This window comes from Takifugu flavidus, chromosome 1 (genome assembly GCF_003711565.1).
Source record: "Takifugu flavidus isolate HTHZ2018 chromosome 1, ASM371156v2, whole genome shotgun sequence".
Taxonomy (NCBI): domain Eukaryota; kingdom Metazoa; phylum Chordata; class Actinopteri; order Tetraodontiformes; family Tetraodontidae; genus Takifugu; species Takifugu flavidus.
Genome location: NC_079520.1, coordinates 5,404,673 through 5,421,175, shown reverse-complemented (window position 1 = coordinate 5,421,175; position 16,503 = coordinate 5,404,673). Strand labels below are relative to the sequence as shown.

General features: G+C 44.8%; 2 protein-coding genes across 7 annotated transcripts in view; both read left to right on the top strand.

The window, feature by feature from the left end:
• myo1b (myosin IB) overlaps positions 1 to 5,636 on the top strand; it is a 43,303-nt gene extending 37,667 nt beyond the window's left edge. For 2 of the 6 annotated variants that reach the window (XM_057030134.1, XM_057030145.1), the window contains 9 exons: positions 31 to 117; positions 789 to 875; positions 1,988 to 2,062; positions 2,206 to 2,340; positions 2,609 to 2,715; positions 2,866 to 2,998; positions 3,106 to 3,258; positions 3,530 to 3,660; positions 3,733 to 5,636. In XM_057030134.1, the coding sequence (XP_056886114.1) occupies positions 31 to 117; positions 789 to 875; positions 1,988 to 2,062; positions 2,206 to 2,340; positions 2,609 to 2,715; positions 2,866 to 2,998; positions 3,106 to 3,258; positions 3,530 to 3,660; positions 3,733 to 3,865 (1,041 nt within the window). In that variant the 3' untranslated portion in view covers positions 3,866 to 5,636. The remainder of the gene's footprint in view (positions 1 to 30; positions 118 to 788; positions 876 to 1,987; positions 2,063 to 2,205; positions 2,341 to 2,608; positions 2,716 to 2,865; positions 2,999 to 3,105; positions 3,259 to 3,529; positions 3,661 to 3,732) is intronic. The other 4 variants (XM_057030155.1, XM_057030172.1, XM_057030164.1 and 1 more) reach the window with 3 other exon arrangements.
• An 8,000-nt stretch (positions 5,637 to 13,636) lies between these two features.
• On the top strand, positions 13,637 to 16,448 carry LOC130533782 (motor neuron and pancreas homeobox protein 1-like). Its single transcript, XM_057047475.1, has 3 exons — positions 13,637 to 14,395; positions 14,993 to 15,153; positions 15,408 to 16,448. Exons 1-3 carry the CDS (start codon positions 13,921 to 13,923, stop codon positions 15,726 to 15,728), a joined length of 957 nt encoding a protein of 318 aa, XP_056903455.1. The 5' UTR covers positions 13,637 to 13,920; the 3' UTR covers positions 15,729 to 16,448.
• The last annotated feature ends 55 nt before the right edge of the window (positions 16,449 to 16,503 follow it).

The window sequence follows — 16,503 nt, the reverse complement described above, 5'->3', positions numbered from 1 at the left end:
CCCCCCACAACTGCCACCACTTCTCATCAGGCCCGGAGAGAGCTACGTCAGCTGAAGGAGGAGGCCAGGAAAAAACATGCCGTCTCGGTTATTTGGGCCGGCTGGCAGGGCACCCAGGTATTTTAGGAAGCCTGTTGACTTGATTGTGTGACTTGCCGCCTCCCTCGACACCCTCCACCATCACACACGCCCATTCCCTCCCGCCTCACTATCAAGAAACCCAACATTATCATCGCTCCGCTCAACCCATTCTCAGCATTTCATTTGCAACGTGAGGCAGTTAACCCCCCCCCCAAACACACACACACACACACACATTATCACCCGCCACAGAAGCACGGTTCCAATTACAGCGCCCTCCAGGTGATTTAGTCTAAGCTAACGTAAGTACCTGCTTCTTGACCTGTCACCAGGGTCCACACACTTCAGACCAGGTGGAGCTTTTTGGTGTTTTTATCTCCTCCGTCTGAGACGCATGCCGCCTGCCCCCTGTGCACGACCCCAGCCTTCACTCTCTCCATCGCCACACCCTTTCAGTAGCGCTGCTCGGAACTATCGACGCGACCTTTCTCCTCCCCGTGATGTAACTTTTCCCACCTCTCCTACTCACCTCGGTCTGTTATCAGTTCCCGGGTCCAGCGGACACAGATTGGTTGGTGTGCAGTGTGTTTATTTGACGCAATGTTTGCTGACCTCAGGCAAAAACGATGTCTCCCTCTTCCTCTCATCTTCCCTCACTTTATTTGTTCCCGCCCTCTTGTCTCTTGCCGCCCACCCTCCTTGAACAGGCGCGCAGGGAGCTGAGGAGACTGAAGGAGGAAGCCAGGCAAAAGCATGCTGTCGCTGTGATTTGGGCCTACTGGCAGGGACTCCAGGTACCCAGAAGCCCCCCCGCAGCACAGCACCGCCATCACCGAGTCCTCCACCTACTACTCACCACCCCACGACCCCCCCATCTGCCACAACTGTCTCTTTTTCTGTCTTTTTTCCTCACTCCTCCCTCCCCATCTCTGCCCACTGCTGTAATCGCACTTCTGTGTGTGATGGAATTGTTTTTAAACCACTTACTGGTTTCCATCCCAGAGGTTAAGCGCAGAGGTTACTTTGCCTCCCAGCAAATCTTTAAGCCCAAAAGCGGCTAAACTTTTTTTTATCCTTGTAATAATTATAACGCAGTAACATTCAGCCTTTTCAATTAAAGTTTTTCCCAAGTTTCCATCAGATAATTGAATTTTGCGGCGCTCCGCACTTCGCAGGACTCGCTGTCCTACGCGACTCCTGTGTGACCCAGAAAAGCTGCATTGGCTGAAGGGGATGTTAATCTAAATAAATACAAGTCCACCTGTTTTTCTTCTGTTTGTGGAGGTTTTATTTGATGGTTCATTACAAATGAAGTCGATATACCAAATAGTTAGTTACACACCCTCTTTAATTTGGCATTATCCACCCCTCCCCCACCCCAACAACCAGGCAGAGGCTGTCTCTCTCTTCCCCTCCAACCTCTACATCTCTGTGTTTAACCCTGTATCTAACGTGTGTGTGTGTCTTCAGCTGTGTAAACTGCATGTGTCCCCGTTTTGGTTTTTAATTATGTCGCATAACTGTCTGGAAAATGTCATCACAATGATTGTTGTTTGTGGCATTAATCTCCCCATCCCGTTAATTGAACCATGCCCGGCCGCGCAGAGCACCTGCTCACGCCTCAATTTGCCCGATTGCGGTCAGCGTGTCGGTCATGTGTCGTAACCTTCGTTGACGTTTGGATAATTAGCCGGATAATCATCATCATTTTGACAAATCCCCAGCAGCTTGGACTTTTGTCTGTTGCAGGTGTGTGTTTGTGACTAACCACATGTCTTTCACCGCAGCGCTGTCTGTCTGCATCGGTCCACTAACAGCAAATTCTTGTCTCGGGCTGATTTAAAAGCGGGTTAAGCGACGGTAAATGATCGCTGCTTTTTTTCCCCCTTTTTCCCGGCTGTAAAAGGTCCGCAGAGAGTACAGAAAATTCTTCAGAGCTAACGCAGGCAAGAAGATCTATGCCTTCACCATCCAGAGAATTGTGAGTATCGGCTAAATGTAAATGAGTTTGAGGTAAAAGGGATGAAGGCTGCTTTTTGCTTTTTCATCAAATGTTTGCTGGGATGACGGTGAACATGCCATTGCTCCCGGCGCAGAGCTCTCATGTCCATCTCATTTACTCAGATGCAGAAATATTTCCTGGACCTGAAGACCAACATGCCATCGATGTCCCCTGTAGACAAGAATTGGCCTGCCAGGCCTTACATCTTCCTGGATGGAGTGCACAGGGAACTGCAGAAAATCTTCCATCTCTGGAGGGTAGGACGCTGCTCTGCTTTGTGCACGCCGCCATCATGTTGTTCGTTAGGTTTCCAGATGCATCTCAGCTATTTTCACTCTTTTCTTGTCATCTCAGCAACATGGAATCAGGTTTTCTCGTATATAATTTAGCGTTACAAAAAGAAAAACCTGTTTGTCCTGTTCTTAAACCTGAGAGCGAGGAGGGCTTTGTGCCTCCGGGGCTGGGCCTTTGTAGTGCATGTTCACCTTTCAAATGTCTCATGTGCAGTAAATGTCTTGTTTTCAGTGTAAGAAATACAGGAGCCGGTTCACAGAGGAGAAGAGGGCGGTTTATGAGGAGAAGCTGGAGGCCAGTGAGATCTTCAAAGATAAAAAGGCTCTGTACCCCAGCAGGTACGCAGATAGAGGAGGTTTATGAAAGTGAGATTTAACCAGTTAGCTGCTCAATAAATGAGCTGGTTAGCGAGTCAATTTCCTTGTGAAGTCTCTCTCTTCCTCTGTGGTGCACACAATAAATCAATCGTTTTTTTCCGCTCACCACAGCGTGAATCAGCCCTTCAAAGGAGACTACCTGGAGATTGGCAAGAACCCCAAGTATCAGAAACTCAGCAGTGCTGTTGATGAGAAGGTTCTGCTGGCTGATGTGGTCAACAAAATCAACAGAGCCAATGGCAAGGTGCAGACGCACAAGATGACGCGTTGGAGTGCATCCGCTGTCTCGCGCCCTTCTACCTTTCTGCTTCATCCCATCGGAGGGTTAACGGTTTCTTCTTCGATTTGAAGGGCACGGCTCGGATCTTCTTGCTGACGAAGAACAGAGTCTTCCTGGCTGACCAGAAAACGGGCCAGGTGAAGGCCAGCGTTCCACTGCCAGACCTCGCCAGCGTGTCAGTCAGCACACAGGCCGATGGCTTCTTTGCTCTTAAACTCAAAGAGGTGAGGAACATTCCCTATTTTCACCGCCTCTCCTAAATCAAATCCCAGGAAGATTAGTTCCATTTCAGGGGCTCTCGTTTCCCAGGGCGATTCTGCAAATGTCGAACAACAGTATTTTTGGCTGTATCGTCTCAGTCGGTGCAGCATTAGAGGTCCATGAGTACATTTTCAAGCATCACTCATCACCATTTGTCTGAGTTGACTAGGTGTAAACATCCTACAGGACCAAACTGAATTTTTTGGGACAATTTTGGCTCTGTCTTGACTTCAGGGGTCAGCCTCGGCAATCAAAGGAGACTTCTTACTCAGCAGCGATCATCTGATCGAGATCATCACCAAACTCCACCGCACCGGGGCCACGGCCGCAGACAGGGAGGAGCTCAACATCGACATCTCGGACGAGTAAGGCGGAACAAATCAGGCGGGTTTTCCTCCTCCCGGGCGATGCTTCACGTGCTCTCTCTTGTGCGGCAGGTTCCTGGTACAGTTCAAGCAGGACAAAGTGTGTGTGAAATTCATCCAGGGAGCCTCCAAGAACGGCAACGCCGCATCCTGCAAGCGCAAGAACAATCGCCTGCTGGAGGTGTTGGTGCCCTCGATGGCGTAGCGCGCCTCCTCGGCCTGCTCGCCAATGCTTGTCCTTGAGGGTTCACATTGATGGGGGGGGTTGCTGTTAAAACTCCCAGTTACACCCAGTTCGTAACCTCTCATCTGGACACCAGTCACCCCCCCAGTGTCCACCATGAGCCCACAAATTAGTGCTGTTATTTGCCTTGTGGTCTTTTTTGCCTCTTTCTCTCTCTTTCTCCACAGATTTACATCGACACCATATTCTTTTTCGTGTTTGTTTTCTGGCAGAGAAAGCCTTTATCTGGGTTGCCCGCCATAGACATGCCGTGAAATCTTTTACTGGTGTTTTGTAGAACTGGGATAACGAGATGGATAAAGGGAAAGCAGACCGGCGGCGGTGGTGTTCTGCCTGTTCAGTGAATCATTCTTACGAGCGCGAGTCATTGTAAGAACTGTGTGGAACTCCAGTCTGGGCTTTTTCATTCTTCATTCTCGAGTATCAGGACGAGCTGAGACTTTGACAAATTTCCTGCGCTTGTTTCCACCTGCCCACCAGGTTTAGCCACAGTAAATATTAGCACATTGTGTGAAAAGGGGTGTTTTTGTTCCGTGCTTACATACACTTTTGTCCTACGTGCTGTAGAGCAGGTCCCTGGTCAGGTGGCAGCGTCGACAATTCTCAAAAGCCCCCTGTAGGTGATCGACCCCCATCTGCTCATGCTGTTGATGCTAAACTTGGTTTTTTGTTTTTTATTTTTAGAAGGGAGCCTGTCAGTTTGCGATGGCATTTCCCCTCTAACCGCATACGTGATGAGCTTTACGGCAGAGCACAATGTGTGATCGTTATCCAAGCCTCTATTTAATCTGCCAAGTCGGTTCATGTCCTCAACTCCATTATGAATCAAAGAAACTGGCTAAGGCAGGACAGACACACCAGTGGGAGCAAATCCTTCTGCTCCAGATGAAATTAAACCCTTTATTTTGACCCTTATTGTGCAATAATTGAAGATACATCTTGATTGTACTTCTTTACAACAAACTGGTGAGAATGCAGAGCCCTAATAGAAGCTGTACATATGCTTTCCAGCCTGGCAGCGACTATAGGTTCCTTTAATAACGTTTCAATTGCTGTGTTTGTGAAATAGTTGTTTCTTGCCGCTGCAGCTTGAGTTATTATAGTGCTTGGTTTTCCTCTGACCTAATGTGCAGTTTTAAACAAGGGGAAAGGCCAAATATTAAGTGCACGTGACCTCTCAGAAGAAATTAGCCGGCTACAGCTTTAGAAATACTTCTAAACTTCACTGTTGCAGAAGCTTCCGCTTGTAACGCTCTTTATTTTGGATGTTTCGGAGGTGGGTGTCGTACTGTCGATTTTTCCAAGTCGGGCAGATGTTGCTGCAGTAACTGTGAGGTAAGAACACAGCCAAAGTTGGTCAAGATGCATTTTGCATTCCAGGGTACCTTGGTCTGTACCGTTTGCGTGTTTATTCACTTATGTCATGCAGGCCAGGGATATAAGAAATTGATTTGCTTTCAATGCCACTTTTTGATGTATCTTCTTCCTTGGCACTGTTTCAATGTGCCGCTGCTAAGGTGACACCTTTTCTCCCGCCTCCCCTTCTATCCCATCGATGTTTTTCCGATCTGAACATGGTTGAAGCTGCAAAATGTCTGCATTCCTGTGTGCCTATTCGTAACCTGTGCTGAGAGACAGGATATTAAAATATTTCAGTAGAATTCTGTGTAACATTTACAAGTAATCCTTTTTTTAAATTAAATAAAAATCAATAATAAATGTTATTCTGAAATGGTCTGGTTCTGCTTTTTGTTTGTCGTCACATCCGACTGTTAAATCTGCACTAATGAAATCTAAGTAGCACTGAGACTGGACAACCATCTCTGGTAGCCCTGCAGCTGGCCAGCTGTTTTCCATCACCTCTTGGGGAGTTCTGTCCCAGGGTTAAATTCCGTGGCTTGGGGAAGGCTGCTGGCTACAGGTCCCCCGGGAGCAGCCCTCGCATTGAACAGAGTGGCAAAAAATAGCACAGCATTTGGAGCTGCCCAGTGCACTGTTCCCACCACTCTGCAGGCTGGGAAAGGAAGGTGGAGCCCCAGTCTCCCAGTGGATAGCCCAGTGGGAGAGCAGCCCTCGATGTCATCCTGCAAAGCCAAATCTGCCGCGGTTTATCTCAGAACCAGCGGCTCCACTGCAGCGTGTCGATATGAATTATTTAGGCAAAGAAAATCAGATCTTGATGATTTATCAATGTTTTTGTCCACCCAGATGACGGCCTGGAAGAAACCTTTGACATTGATTTTTTTCGAGCTCCTAGCTGATAAGAGATAAGAGCGTGCTGTTGCGTTTAGTTTAGTCTCTGGCGACCCCGTGTGGATAGTTGATTAAATTAGCGTTTGAATATTGTAACAATAGACTTATTTGAAATCAAAAATTGCAGAAAACATTTTTTTATGATAAAGACGTTTTTAGAATTTTAAAATTTAGCAACACGTTAAAATGCTGCATTTCGAATGTATTCTACCGTATTTGGCTTTACAATTGTCCCATTGAGACGCAGTAGTGCATCCAAACAATGGACGCGAGGACGTCAAAGCAGGAGCAAATGATGGTTGGCTCAAACAAAGAGAAAAAAAACAACTTAAGAAGTCATTACCCCGCAGGACGAGAAGTGCCTGGTTGCTGTGATGGATTTTTCCTTATTTGAGTGGAATTGCATTTCATCGTGCAGCGTCTAATAATGTTCTCTCCTGCAGGTTGGCAGCAAAGTTAAGCTGATTGGCCTGATTGCGCTGATTTTGTTTGACGAAATCTTGAAGGGTTAGACACACACGCTCCCGAACAAGCAGCTCTCAAACAACCACTCAAATCAATGTGAGAGTTTATTTTTAATTTTGTGCAAACTCATTCCGCGGTTATTGGGTAATACCACAGGTTGAACACTAGAGGTCACTCAAACCGGCTTTAACGACCAGATGGGGTCGACCAAAAAAATAAAAATAAAACAAAAACGTTTTATATATTGGGTTATTTTTCTGTCGCATTTCTAAGAACGTTTAATTTGTTTGACCGAAAATTTAAATTGCGAATCAACTTAAAACCTAACCCATAATTCACTCAAAATGATTTCTTTCATCTTTTTATGAGGAAAACCTGATGTGATTTTCTTTCATTTTGGAGAGCAGACTTTGCTCGGTATCAACAGGAAGACTTTTATCTGCATTCATTTAAAAGGCTGGGCTGCCCCCCCCCCCCCCCCCCCCCCCCCCCCCCCCCCGCCTCACCTCCTGACTACTATGAATAATGTCTGTCCTTTTCAGAAAACAAAGATCTTAAAAGATTAAAAACCAGCATCTGCACTTAACTGAATTTACTACCATCTATAGTCAATAAGAGCAAAGGTCAGCGCAAACTAATCTAAGCAATGCTCAGCATATGCATCCTCCCTCCAATCTTTATTATTCTTCCTACCTAATGTGTATATCTACACATATAGCATATAAAAATGCCTATAAGTAGCACCGTTTGATAAAGATGAGCTCTGAGATGTAGCTGTATGCACGATGATATTTCAGCTCCGGGGTCGAGCGACGTCAGTGGTGGTTTTCCAGCTGCGCTCTGATCAGTGAGACGTTACCGACACCTTGTACGCACGCTGGAAGTTAGTTAACCACTCTGAGCTGCCACAGCGTCAAGGCTGATTTCATCCTCGAGTGAAGGAGTTCAAAATGTAGACGTCGCTGCATCGGCCTGTTGATTTACTTTGGCAGAAATCTATGTTGTGATTTAAATGAAAACACCCCTTCCTGCATGAGCAGATAGTGACTATATGTCATTAGGTGGAAATACTTCCAATGCCAGATTAACAAGATGAATGTCGACCTTTGAAGGTCAGTTTTAAAGACAAGTAACAAAGCAAACGAGTGGGGATGGGGATTCCTCCAAATGGGCTGATTGAGGAGCGTCAGTGATGAGGTGATAAATCTGCAGAGAGATTAGAGAAATGAGGAAGGAGGGGTGGCAGACGGGGACGGACCCAAAACGACACACTGGGACTGTGAGGGCAGCTCGGAGGGAGGGCCGGAGGCTGGAACGGGCCTGATTAATGAGCGTTTGTGGGTGGTGGAGAGTTTGTGTCCCCACTCGCCCTTGTGTCACTGGCGTTCTCAATGGCTTCATCAATTTGCAGCCATTATCACGTCAATAGGCCAATAGGTAAGAATGGAGAGAAGACAGAGTTAAGGATTGTGTGATTGTCTAGGTGGTGGTGGTGGTGGTGGGGGGGACTTCTGTTGCACCATCTGTGGATATCTAAACACTGAGCAGTGAACACTTATGTCCTCTCTAAGTACTTCCTTCCAAGTTATAGTGTTTTAAAAAAAGAGAGATTATAGCAGTGGATGGGGCAATGAGAATAAAAGTCACATTCATGCCATCAGGTATAATCTAGATATCTAGAGATAGGTGATGGAAAAATGATGCAACTTTGACTTAAAAATGTCAAATATGTATATATAACAAGCAATGCAGCTCAAAATAGGTCAAAAGTGCCCTAAACCAGCCAAGATTACTCAGCTCTGCTTTCTTTGTATAGCAGACACACCTGTGCCACTAAGCTAGCAAGTTAAATAAGAATTCATTGCTATCGGTGTGCTCATGCATCTTTGCGTCAACGGTGGAGATTGACTCGGCGTGAGGCTGCGTTTTCCTGCGAACACCAGCAGCTGTGCTGCTGATAGGGATAAGGAAATAGCTGCACACACATCATTAGGTGCTCATTTACAGACGGGAGGAGGATGCGCATCATTCCCACCATCCCACCAGCAGGTTCACGCCGTCACCTCACACAGGCGATAAGACGGTTTCTGCTCACCTTCTTCTTTACGTTTTTTGAGCACAGCCTGTATTAACCTTGACTTGTCCGTCCAAGGTCAAGGCTCAGTAAGCAATCTGGAACTAATCAACCAGGAGGTGCTGATGTCCCACAGTGAACTGTGCAGTAAAACAGAGAAGACAAAACTTTAGAAGTTAAAACTCTGCTGTGCATATAATTAGGCATGATTTATGCAGAAATAAATGCAGCACAAGAGCTGATATATTGTAGGAAGGAAAGGGGTCGTTACTCTAAAGATTTAAAGTCCTGTTTTTTGGGTTTTTTTAACCAAACATGGGCCATTTTGCTGGCGTCTCCCTGTTTGGTTTCATTCCCAAAACGGTTGCTTTAATGTTTTCAGAGGATTTCAGCATGGTGGGTCTGGTGTGTGTGTGTGTGTGTGTGTGTGTGTGTGTGTGTGTGTGTGTTTGGAGGCGTGGCGCCCTGTCTTCATTAAGTTCACAACACCTCTAATCACACTAATAGACTCTACACCTGGCCTTTCTTTTCATATCTCATTTTTCTCGTTGCTGCAACTGATGAAATTGTTGTCGTTAGACAAGCAAACTCTGGGGTGGGAGTGGTAGGGATGGTGGTGGGGGTGGGGGTGGGGGGAGTGGAGGGGGCAGAAGGTAAAGATCGGGGTAGGCTTGAGGTCGGGAGACATGGGGGGCAATTAGGGAAATGAAATCTCAACTTCAGTGTGGGGCAACATACATCAACAATGACAGCCCCTCCCCCCAACATGTCAGTCTAAGATTACCCCCCCAGTTAACTCCTCATGCTAATGACAACTCAGACCTTCCAGCTCATGAACACATGCGTTGTGCAGTAGACATTAAATGCTTGTCTTGTTTACTCGTTTGCGCTGTGTATAACAGCTGTAGTTCTCAAAATGCCGCTCAGGTGTGTGTTGGTCAGCGGTGCTTCTGTGTGACTGGGCAATGTTTAGAGGTTCAATGACATCACTTCCTGTTTATATTGAGGACTACAGGGACACTGAGGGTGTCATGGAATAAAAACAGGAAATGACATTACACTGGCACTCAGGGATTTAAAAAATCACCTTAAAACTATTAGTTTTAACCCCAAACTCCAAAACAACATCACACAAGTTCAAAGGATTCATCGGAGGTTGGTTTTTAAGTTTTGTTCATCTTTATGGGAGATAAAACTGACCAGACGTCAGTATAGTTGCTCCTCCAAGTGATCAACAGCAATCTGGCATGAGTGAAACAACCAAAAGCGCTGTTTACACTCCAAATATCTTTTCAAATCAATTCCTGTATTAAAATGTGTCGTTGTGGAGGGCATGTGTCACCCACACTGCTTATTGCCTCTTTTATCCAAATTGCTTTGCAGCTATAAATCAGCAGGCAGGTCATTTCAGTGTAAACAGGCGCGAGCAGCGCAGACTACAATGTAATCATCCTAGAACCTATAACCTTCTCGCCTCTCCCTGCTGCCTTTTTTTATTGTTTTATCTCTCACTGGAGGAGTGGAGGTGTTTCTGCCTCTGGAGCAATGAGGAGAGCGAGGAGTGAGAGGAGAGAGGAGAGTTATGATTCCTCGCGTCGGCTTGCCCCAACACTTCCCTGCAAACGCGGATACGTGCTCCCACCTGATTAAAGGCTGGAGACACGGATTGGTGGGTGTGTCCGTGGCCGCTGAGGCTAATTGAACTGTCTCCTCACCGGCAGAATGGTGGTGTGTGGGGAGAATGATGGTGACCAGATTAAACAGACGAGGGTACGAGGCGCAAGGATGCATCGGCCGGAGAACAAACGACACACATCAGGATTGATTTTGTTGGTTGGCCTTGAGTGACAGCTCAAGAACAGCTTGTGTCATGGAAAAGAATTGTGTTGAGTTTCCTCCTCTTTACATTCATCTGAATCAACCGTTCTGCAGGGTTCATGATTGCAGGAGTTTATCTCCTTATGGGGACAATTATGATAATTAAATAAAGACCTTTTTAATAAATACCATCTCTTGATGCTTCCTCAGTTATTCCAGCATCAGATGAGGTTGGATTCCAGTTGAATGATTCAAGTTGGATAGCTCACTAAGGCTATTTCTTCATCCTGAACCACCAGTTAAATGTCAGTCTCCTTTCAGACAAAAAGCTAAGATGCAGCACAGAAGGAGAAATCTTCAAAAGAAGAACAAGTGTCAAGTCAAGCCAGAAAACAGTAACAACACCACTAGATCCACGTCAGTGGGTCTTTCCAGGAAACTGAAATTCTATTTTCTGGGTTCGGTCACTTAAAGGTGCCGCCCAGAGCGAGCAGTCTGGTTCCCCCTCCACAGAGCAACAGATGTTTAAGTGCTCCGTGCAGACACCACCTCGCCACCCCGTCTCCTCCCAGGTCTTTGTGCAGTAACCAGCTCTACTCGTGTCCCTCTCCTCCTCTCATTCACACGCCTACTGTTTAGGACTAATTAGCTATTCTGCTCCTCTGTTTCTGCCCCTCATTGTACTGTCATCCTGCTCTTTACTGTGTTGAGTAATAATCATCCGATCTCAGCACCACCACCCCTCCCCTCACCCCCCCTCGCTCCACCCTCTTGTCCTCCACATTATGGCCTGCAGTCTCAGTTGTGACGGCGCTCATCAATCAACTTATTTGGAGTGATGTTGAACCCTTCAACCCCAAACTCCCACCTCTGATCAACCAGGAAGTTTCCTATTCCCCCATGGCCCATTAGGCCTATTTGAGCAGTGATGGGACACCACAATAGCTGCAACAATAGAATGCAAAAGGAGATATTAGGACTGAAATCACAAAAGAAAAGGAGAAGCAGGAGCAGAACAACAGGCTGTATTATATTCTTTCGTGTTGGGATTTTGGGGGGATTTTCTGGAAGTGTCCTGGGACAAATTATATTTGAATCTTGCTAATGTGCTGACCTTTTTGAGAATTTATCTGTTAAGTTGAGTCATAAATGAAACAAATGCAGGACTCTCAAGACTTGTTAATGTGCAGCCACAGTGCATGCCAAGTAAATATTGACTTTGTTACTGTATGCTGGCACGAACGGAGCTGTTTATGAGCTACATTTAAACATAAAATGAGTGGCGCAGCAGTCAGCGCAGGAGGTTCTGGATTCACTTCATTTTTGTGGCGGTTCTGTGTGGAGTTTTCACATTCTCTACATCTCAGTGTGGGTTTTTAGCTCAAACTTTGCTTCCTCCTGACTAAAGGTTGATCTATGACTCTAAATTGGTCTCTGTGTGAGTGTGTGAGTAAATAGTGTGGACTGTGTGATGACCTGGTGACCTGTCCTGGCCGGACTGGAATACGCTCCAGCATCCACGTAGCCCTGATTAAAAATAAGCGATTGTTCTTGTAAGTGATTGTCCTGATTGAACGTCACAAAACCACATGTGGGTAGTTGGAACTTTACATTCATGGTTTGTAAGAACAAAAACTCAATATAATTATGACCAACCAGGCAATGGCCCTAAATCACAACGTTGAACCCATGATACCTCTGAGTGGCGTGATTCTAAATGCCGTGTTCTTACAGAACCCATGTCAGACAAAGTGCTATTAGTCCTGAGATGTCATTGTCAAAATGAGTCAGAATTTCTTTGTAACTTCAGGCTAATCGTGTCTCTCCCTGATAACCTTATCGACATATTACAGGCAAGCGTCTGATCTGAAAACTTCCACCAGCCTTCACTTCTATATGGCTCCTCTTTTGATGTCACCTCGGATACAGTAATATAAAGCTCATTATGATTTATTGCCGGGACTGATAAAGGAACTTGAATATCATCCTTGTCTGATTCATGAGTGGCGACAAAGAGCCTCATTGTGTTTCTGCATGATTCAAAAGACAAAACTCCATACTGGCGACTATTTTTCCGTTTATGGTCTAATTACAACACGTCTGTTCTGCTTTCCTCAGAAACTCAATAAACATAAAAATAACCCGATAATAATTAGTCACGATGGTCCCACAGGTAAGCACACAGGCCGTTTCCTTTATTGCATGTTGAACAGGTGTTGATGTGTTTGTTTTTGAAGTGAGAGGGTCTGTTTTCCCAGGCCTCTTACGCCGCCTTATCAGTCCTCTATAAACTGGGCACTGGAAATCACTATTGGTTAAGCTATGGCAGAAACATATACACATTTATGTGAAATTCACTAGACCCACCTGACACTAAGTTGTTTTTATCAAGTAATATCCAGTAGACTGAAAGTAATTTGCTATCTTGGTGTATTTTCTGCTCAATTAGCTCCAGATAACTTCCTTTTTACATAAAAAAAAATACACTTCAGCTTTCTACAGAATCCTTCGTGCTGATCTGGGCTTGCCTGGGTGTCGGTCGGAATCACACATGTGGGGGGAAATGAGTTTGTTGTCACTTTACTGCCTCTTTATCGGCATCACAGTGTGGTGATGACTGATAATCATAGCAGGTACGGCTGATAAGAGCCTCTCTGTTTCTGTGACCGTCAGCTGGCAATAAAATGTAATGAAGAGTTAGTTGTAAAATAATGAATATCTCTAAAGTGACATCACAGTTATTAACACAGTGTACTCTTGGGTCTCTGTTTATGTGTGTTTGTGTGTGAGAAAACTACACCTCAATTACAGCTGATATAATATTTGTGGTGAAAGCAAGCAAGCAAGCAAGCAAGCAAAAAAGAAAGAAAGAAAGAAAGAAAGAAGAAAGAAAGAAAGAAAGAAAGAAAGAAAGAAAGAAAGAAAGAAAGAAAAGCTTGCCTTTTTACGCAAATTATCCAGAAAATACAATTTTTTTTTATCCCGTTAGTTTATCAGAGTAGGTCAGAGTAGTAAATGAGTGGCCAAAATTAAACCTTGAGAAGCACACCCCCCTTTAAGGCTGCTTGGCCAATCAGAGAGCAGAAAACTTTATTGCGCCTTTAGCTGATGTTTCATTTCAACGCGGGAGTGAAGGAGTGTTTACGCACACGACACTGGAGTGGGCCACAGTTCTTTACGCATTCTTTACGCACGTGGATGAAGAGCAGATCAGAGGGAAGAGAGCAGTGAGTGCGTACTGGGCCGTCCCTCGCTTTGCCAATCGACATTTAAAGATCTATAAAGTTAACCGGAGGAGGCGGATTCGTGTCAAATTGTTACAACAAAAAGAGCCGACAAAATCCAGTTAATACCCAGAGGAAATACTTCTGCCACTACTTTCAAAGTTGAAGCGTCGTGGGGCAAAATGACTGCCGCCATGGAGAAATCTAATAACTTTCGTATTGACGCGTTACTGGCGCACGGTGCGGGGCCGAGGACGGATGTGGATGGCGCATCCTCAGGGGTTTACTACCGCAGAAGCCCCGGCGGCAGCACGTTGTCACTGCGCGGGTCCGACTCGCCGTCCCCTCATTCAAACCCCAAAGAAACAAACTCTTCTCCACCCCCCCAGGACGTCCAATACAAATCCCAGCGGTTCCACCTGTCCCCGTCCGGCATCAGTGCCCTGCACCAAGCGGGTCTACTAGGAATTCACCCCGGCTCCGTGTATCCTATGGCTGCCCTCGGAGGCCAAACGCAGGGATTCATGTACCCCGGGTTCGCACAGCTGCTGCAGCCGTACCCAGAGCAACTCAAGGGCGCTTCCATGGCCGCTGGGCTCCCGCTGGAGCACTGGCTCAGATCTGGAATGATGGTTCCCAGAGTTGGAGAGTATGGAGGTAAGCAGATCATATAAGAAGACTCCAGCTATGTCAATTTGGTCTTGCAAAAATCCTACTTTTACAACTTTTATTACCAATAATCTTAACAAACTTTCTCATATTTAATATTTATTTAACAAAGGGATGTCCATGCTTGTTCCAAGTAAAATAAAAATGTTTTTACTTATTATTTTACTATGTTTTATTTTGGTCATGGGTTTGAGAGGCCAAACGCAGGGATTCATTCAACATTGTGATATTGACTTTTCTCACTTAAAGAACATTCATCTTGTATAAAATAACAATATTTATCACATGAGAAGCACCTGAAAGAGCAGTACTACTTAATCGACAGTGTTTTCATTAGGATAATGGGCCTGTGTAATTTATTGCCCTTCCAAAGTAATATCATCTGACACCTCAGATAAACTGAGATATACTGTACTGGCAAGATGACAGGTACAGGCTGAAGGAATCTAAACAGTGGGAGCACTGTCTGCTTAAAATGTTGACTTCTGCACAACAGCTTCACAAGATACACATTATGTTCTTATCTAAACTGAGGGGAATATCATTTTTCTACTGTTGTTTTGTCCACGCATTTCCCCCACGTAGCCATATCCCAGGGAGGGTTGCTTGGGAAATGTCGGAGACCCAGGACGGCTTTCACCAGTCAGCAGCTGCTGGAATTAGAAAACCAGTTCAAGCTCAACAAGTACTTGTCCAGACCAAAGCGCTTTGAGGTGGCCACTACGCTCATGCTGACTGAGACACAGGTGAGGGAGGCTGTGGGACATATGGTCTCATATGGTCATGCTTGACAACTCTGTCTTTTCAAATGGATGGATTTTTCTTTACAGGCCACACAAAACAAAAGGTGGAAGATAAGTAGACAATTATGTAACGAGTATTATGTCCATTCAAGGCAGGGCCTTGTGTATCTTCTTCATCCCCCTCTCACATTTCTTCTTTGAATCCCACACAAATGGAGATGTGCAACACTTTCATTGTTCACTTTGCTTTCCATTAGGTTAAAATCTGGTTCCAGAACAGGCGCATGAAGTGGAAGAGAAGCCGTAAAAGCAAAGAACAAGGAGCCTTGAATTCCCCATTGACCGATGTGAGCGTGGATGTACACAGCATCAAGCCTCAGAATGACTCACACAGCTCCAGCCTGGAAGATGAAGACGAGTTTGAAGGGGAGGAAAATGATGAAAAAGAGGAGACGGCAGCACTCAGAGCCGGATCTTTGCCCCCTGTTGGTTTTCTGAAGAATGGGACATTGAACTACAGCTCTTACTCAGAGGAGGAGCTGGAGGAGGGAGGGGCACGAGCAAGAACAGGAGTTTAGCATGAAAAACATCAAGTATTTACTAATATTTATTTTCTATTAAAAAGACAATACATAAAGCAGTGCAGGGCACAAACATCGGAGTGCAAATTGGACATCTTTTTTCCCACTTTCATATTGTGTGTCTGGAGCTCTTAAACTAACACGTGTTGAGATGTACACGATGGGCTCTCGGAGAAATATAAGTATTTAATTGGTTAATGACTTGTAATCCAACTGCCTTTATAAATATGCATAATCTTAACTGTATATTTGGTTTTCCGGAGCAAGACTACAAATGCAAGCTTGTATGCCCACTCTGAAGATCTAATTTATTTAGAAATGTGTAAATTGCATGGATGTTGGTAATAGCACTTGATGGTAGAACACAGAGAGCATTGCATAAAATTCCACTTTCAGATTTAATTTATGAAAAGAACCTTATAATGGAGCTTTATGATGACTTTAAATATTAAAAGTATTGAGCTGATTGAAGAGAAGGCAAATATTGTTTGTCTGTCCATGTAATTGTGTTTGTTTTGGTCTCTACCCTTTTGTAATATATTTTAAATTGAAATATTGTTGCCATCATGTCTTTCTCTTCTGAAAAACTATTTTTTGTTAAGCGTGTTGTGTTGTCATAATTTAACTTCATAGACTGTAATATATTCACATTAAAAGCAACAACAGTGTTTATGTGTAATGTAGGTATGAAATAAAAAGGAAAGATACATGATTGAATTTGTGAAGAATTTAATTATGTTCACAGTGGATACAAGAGTTGCTCCATGAACAT

Coding starts and splice junctions, on each gene's coding strand:
- LOC130533782 (XM_057047475.1), top strand. CDS start 13,921: ATGACTGCCGCCATGGAGAAATCTAATAACTTTCGTATTGACGCGTTA. Junction 14,396..14,992: donor CAGAGTTGGAGAGTATGGAG/GTAAGCAGATCA, acceptor TCCCCCACGTAG/CCATATCCCAGGGAGGGTTG. Junction 15,154..15,407: donor TCATGCTGACTGAGACACAG/GTGAGGGAGGCT, acceptor GCTTTCCATTAG/GTTAAAATCTGGTTCCAGAA.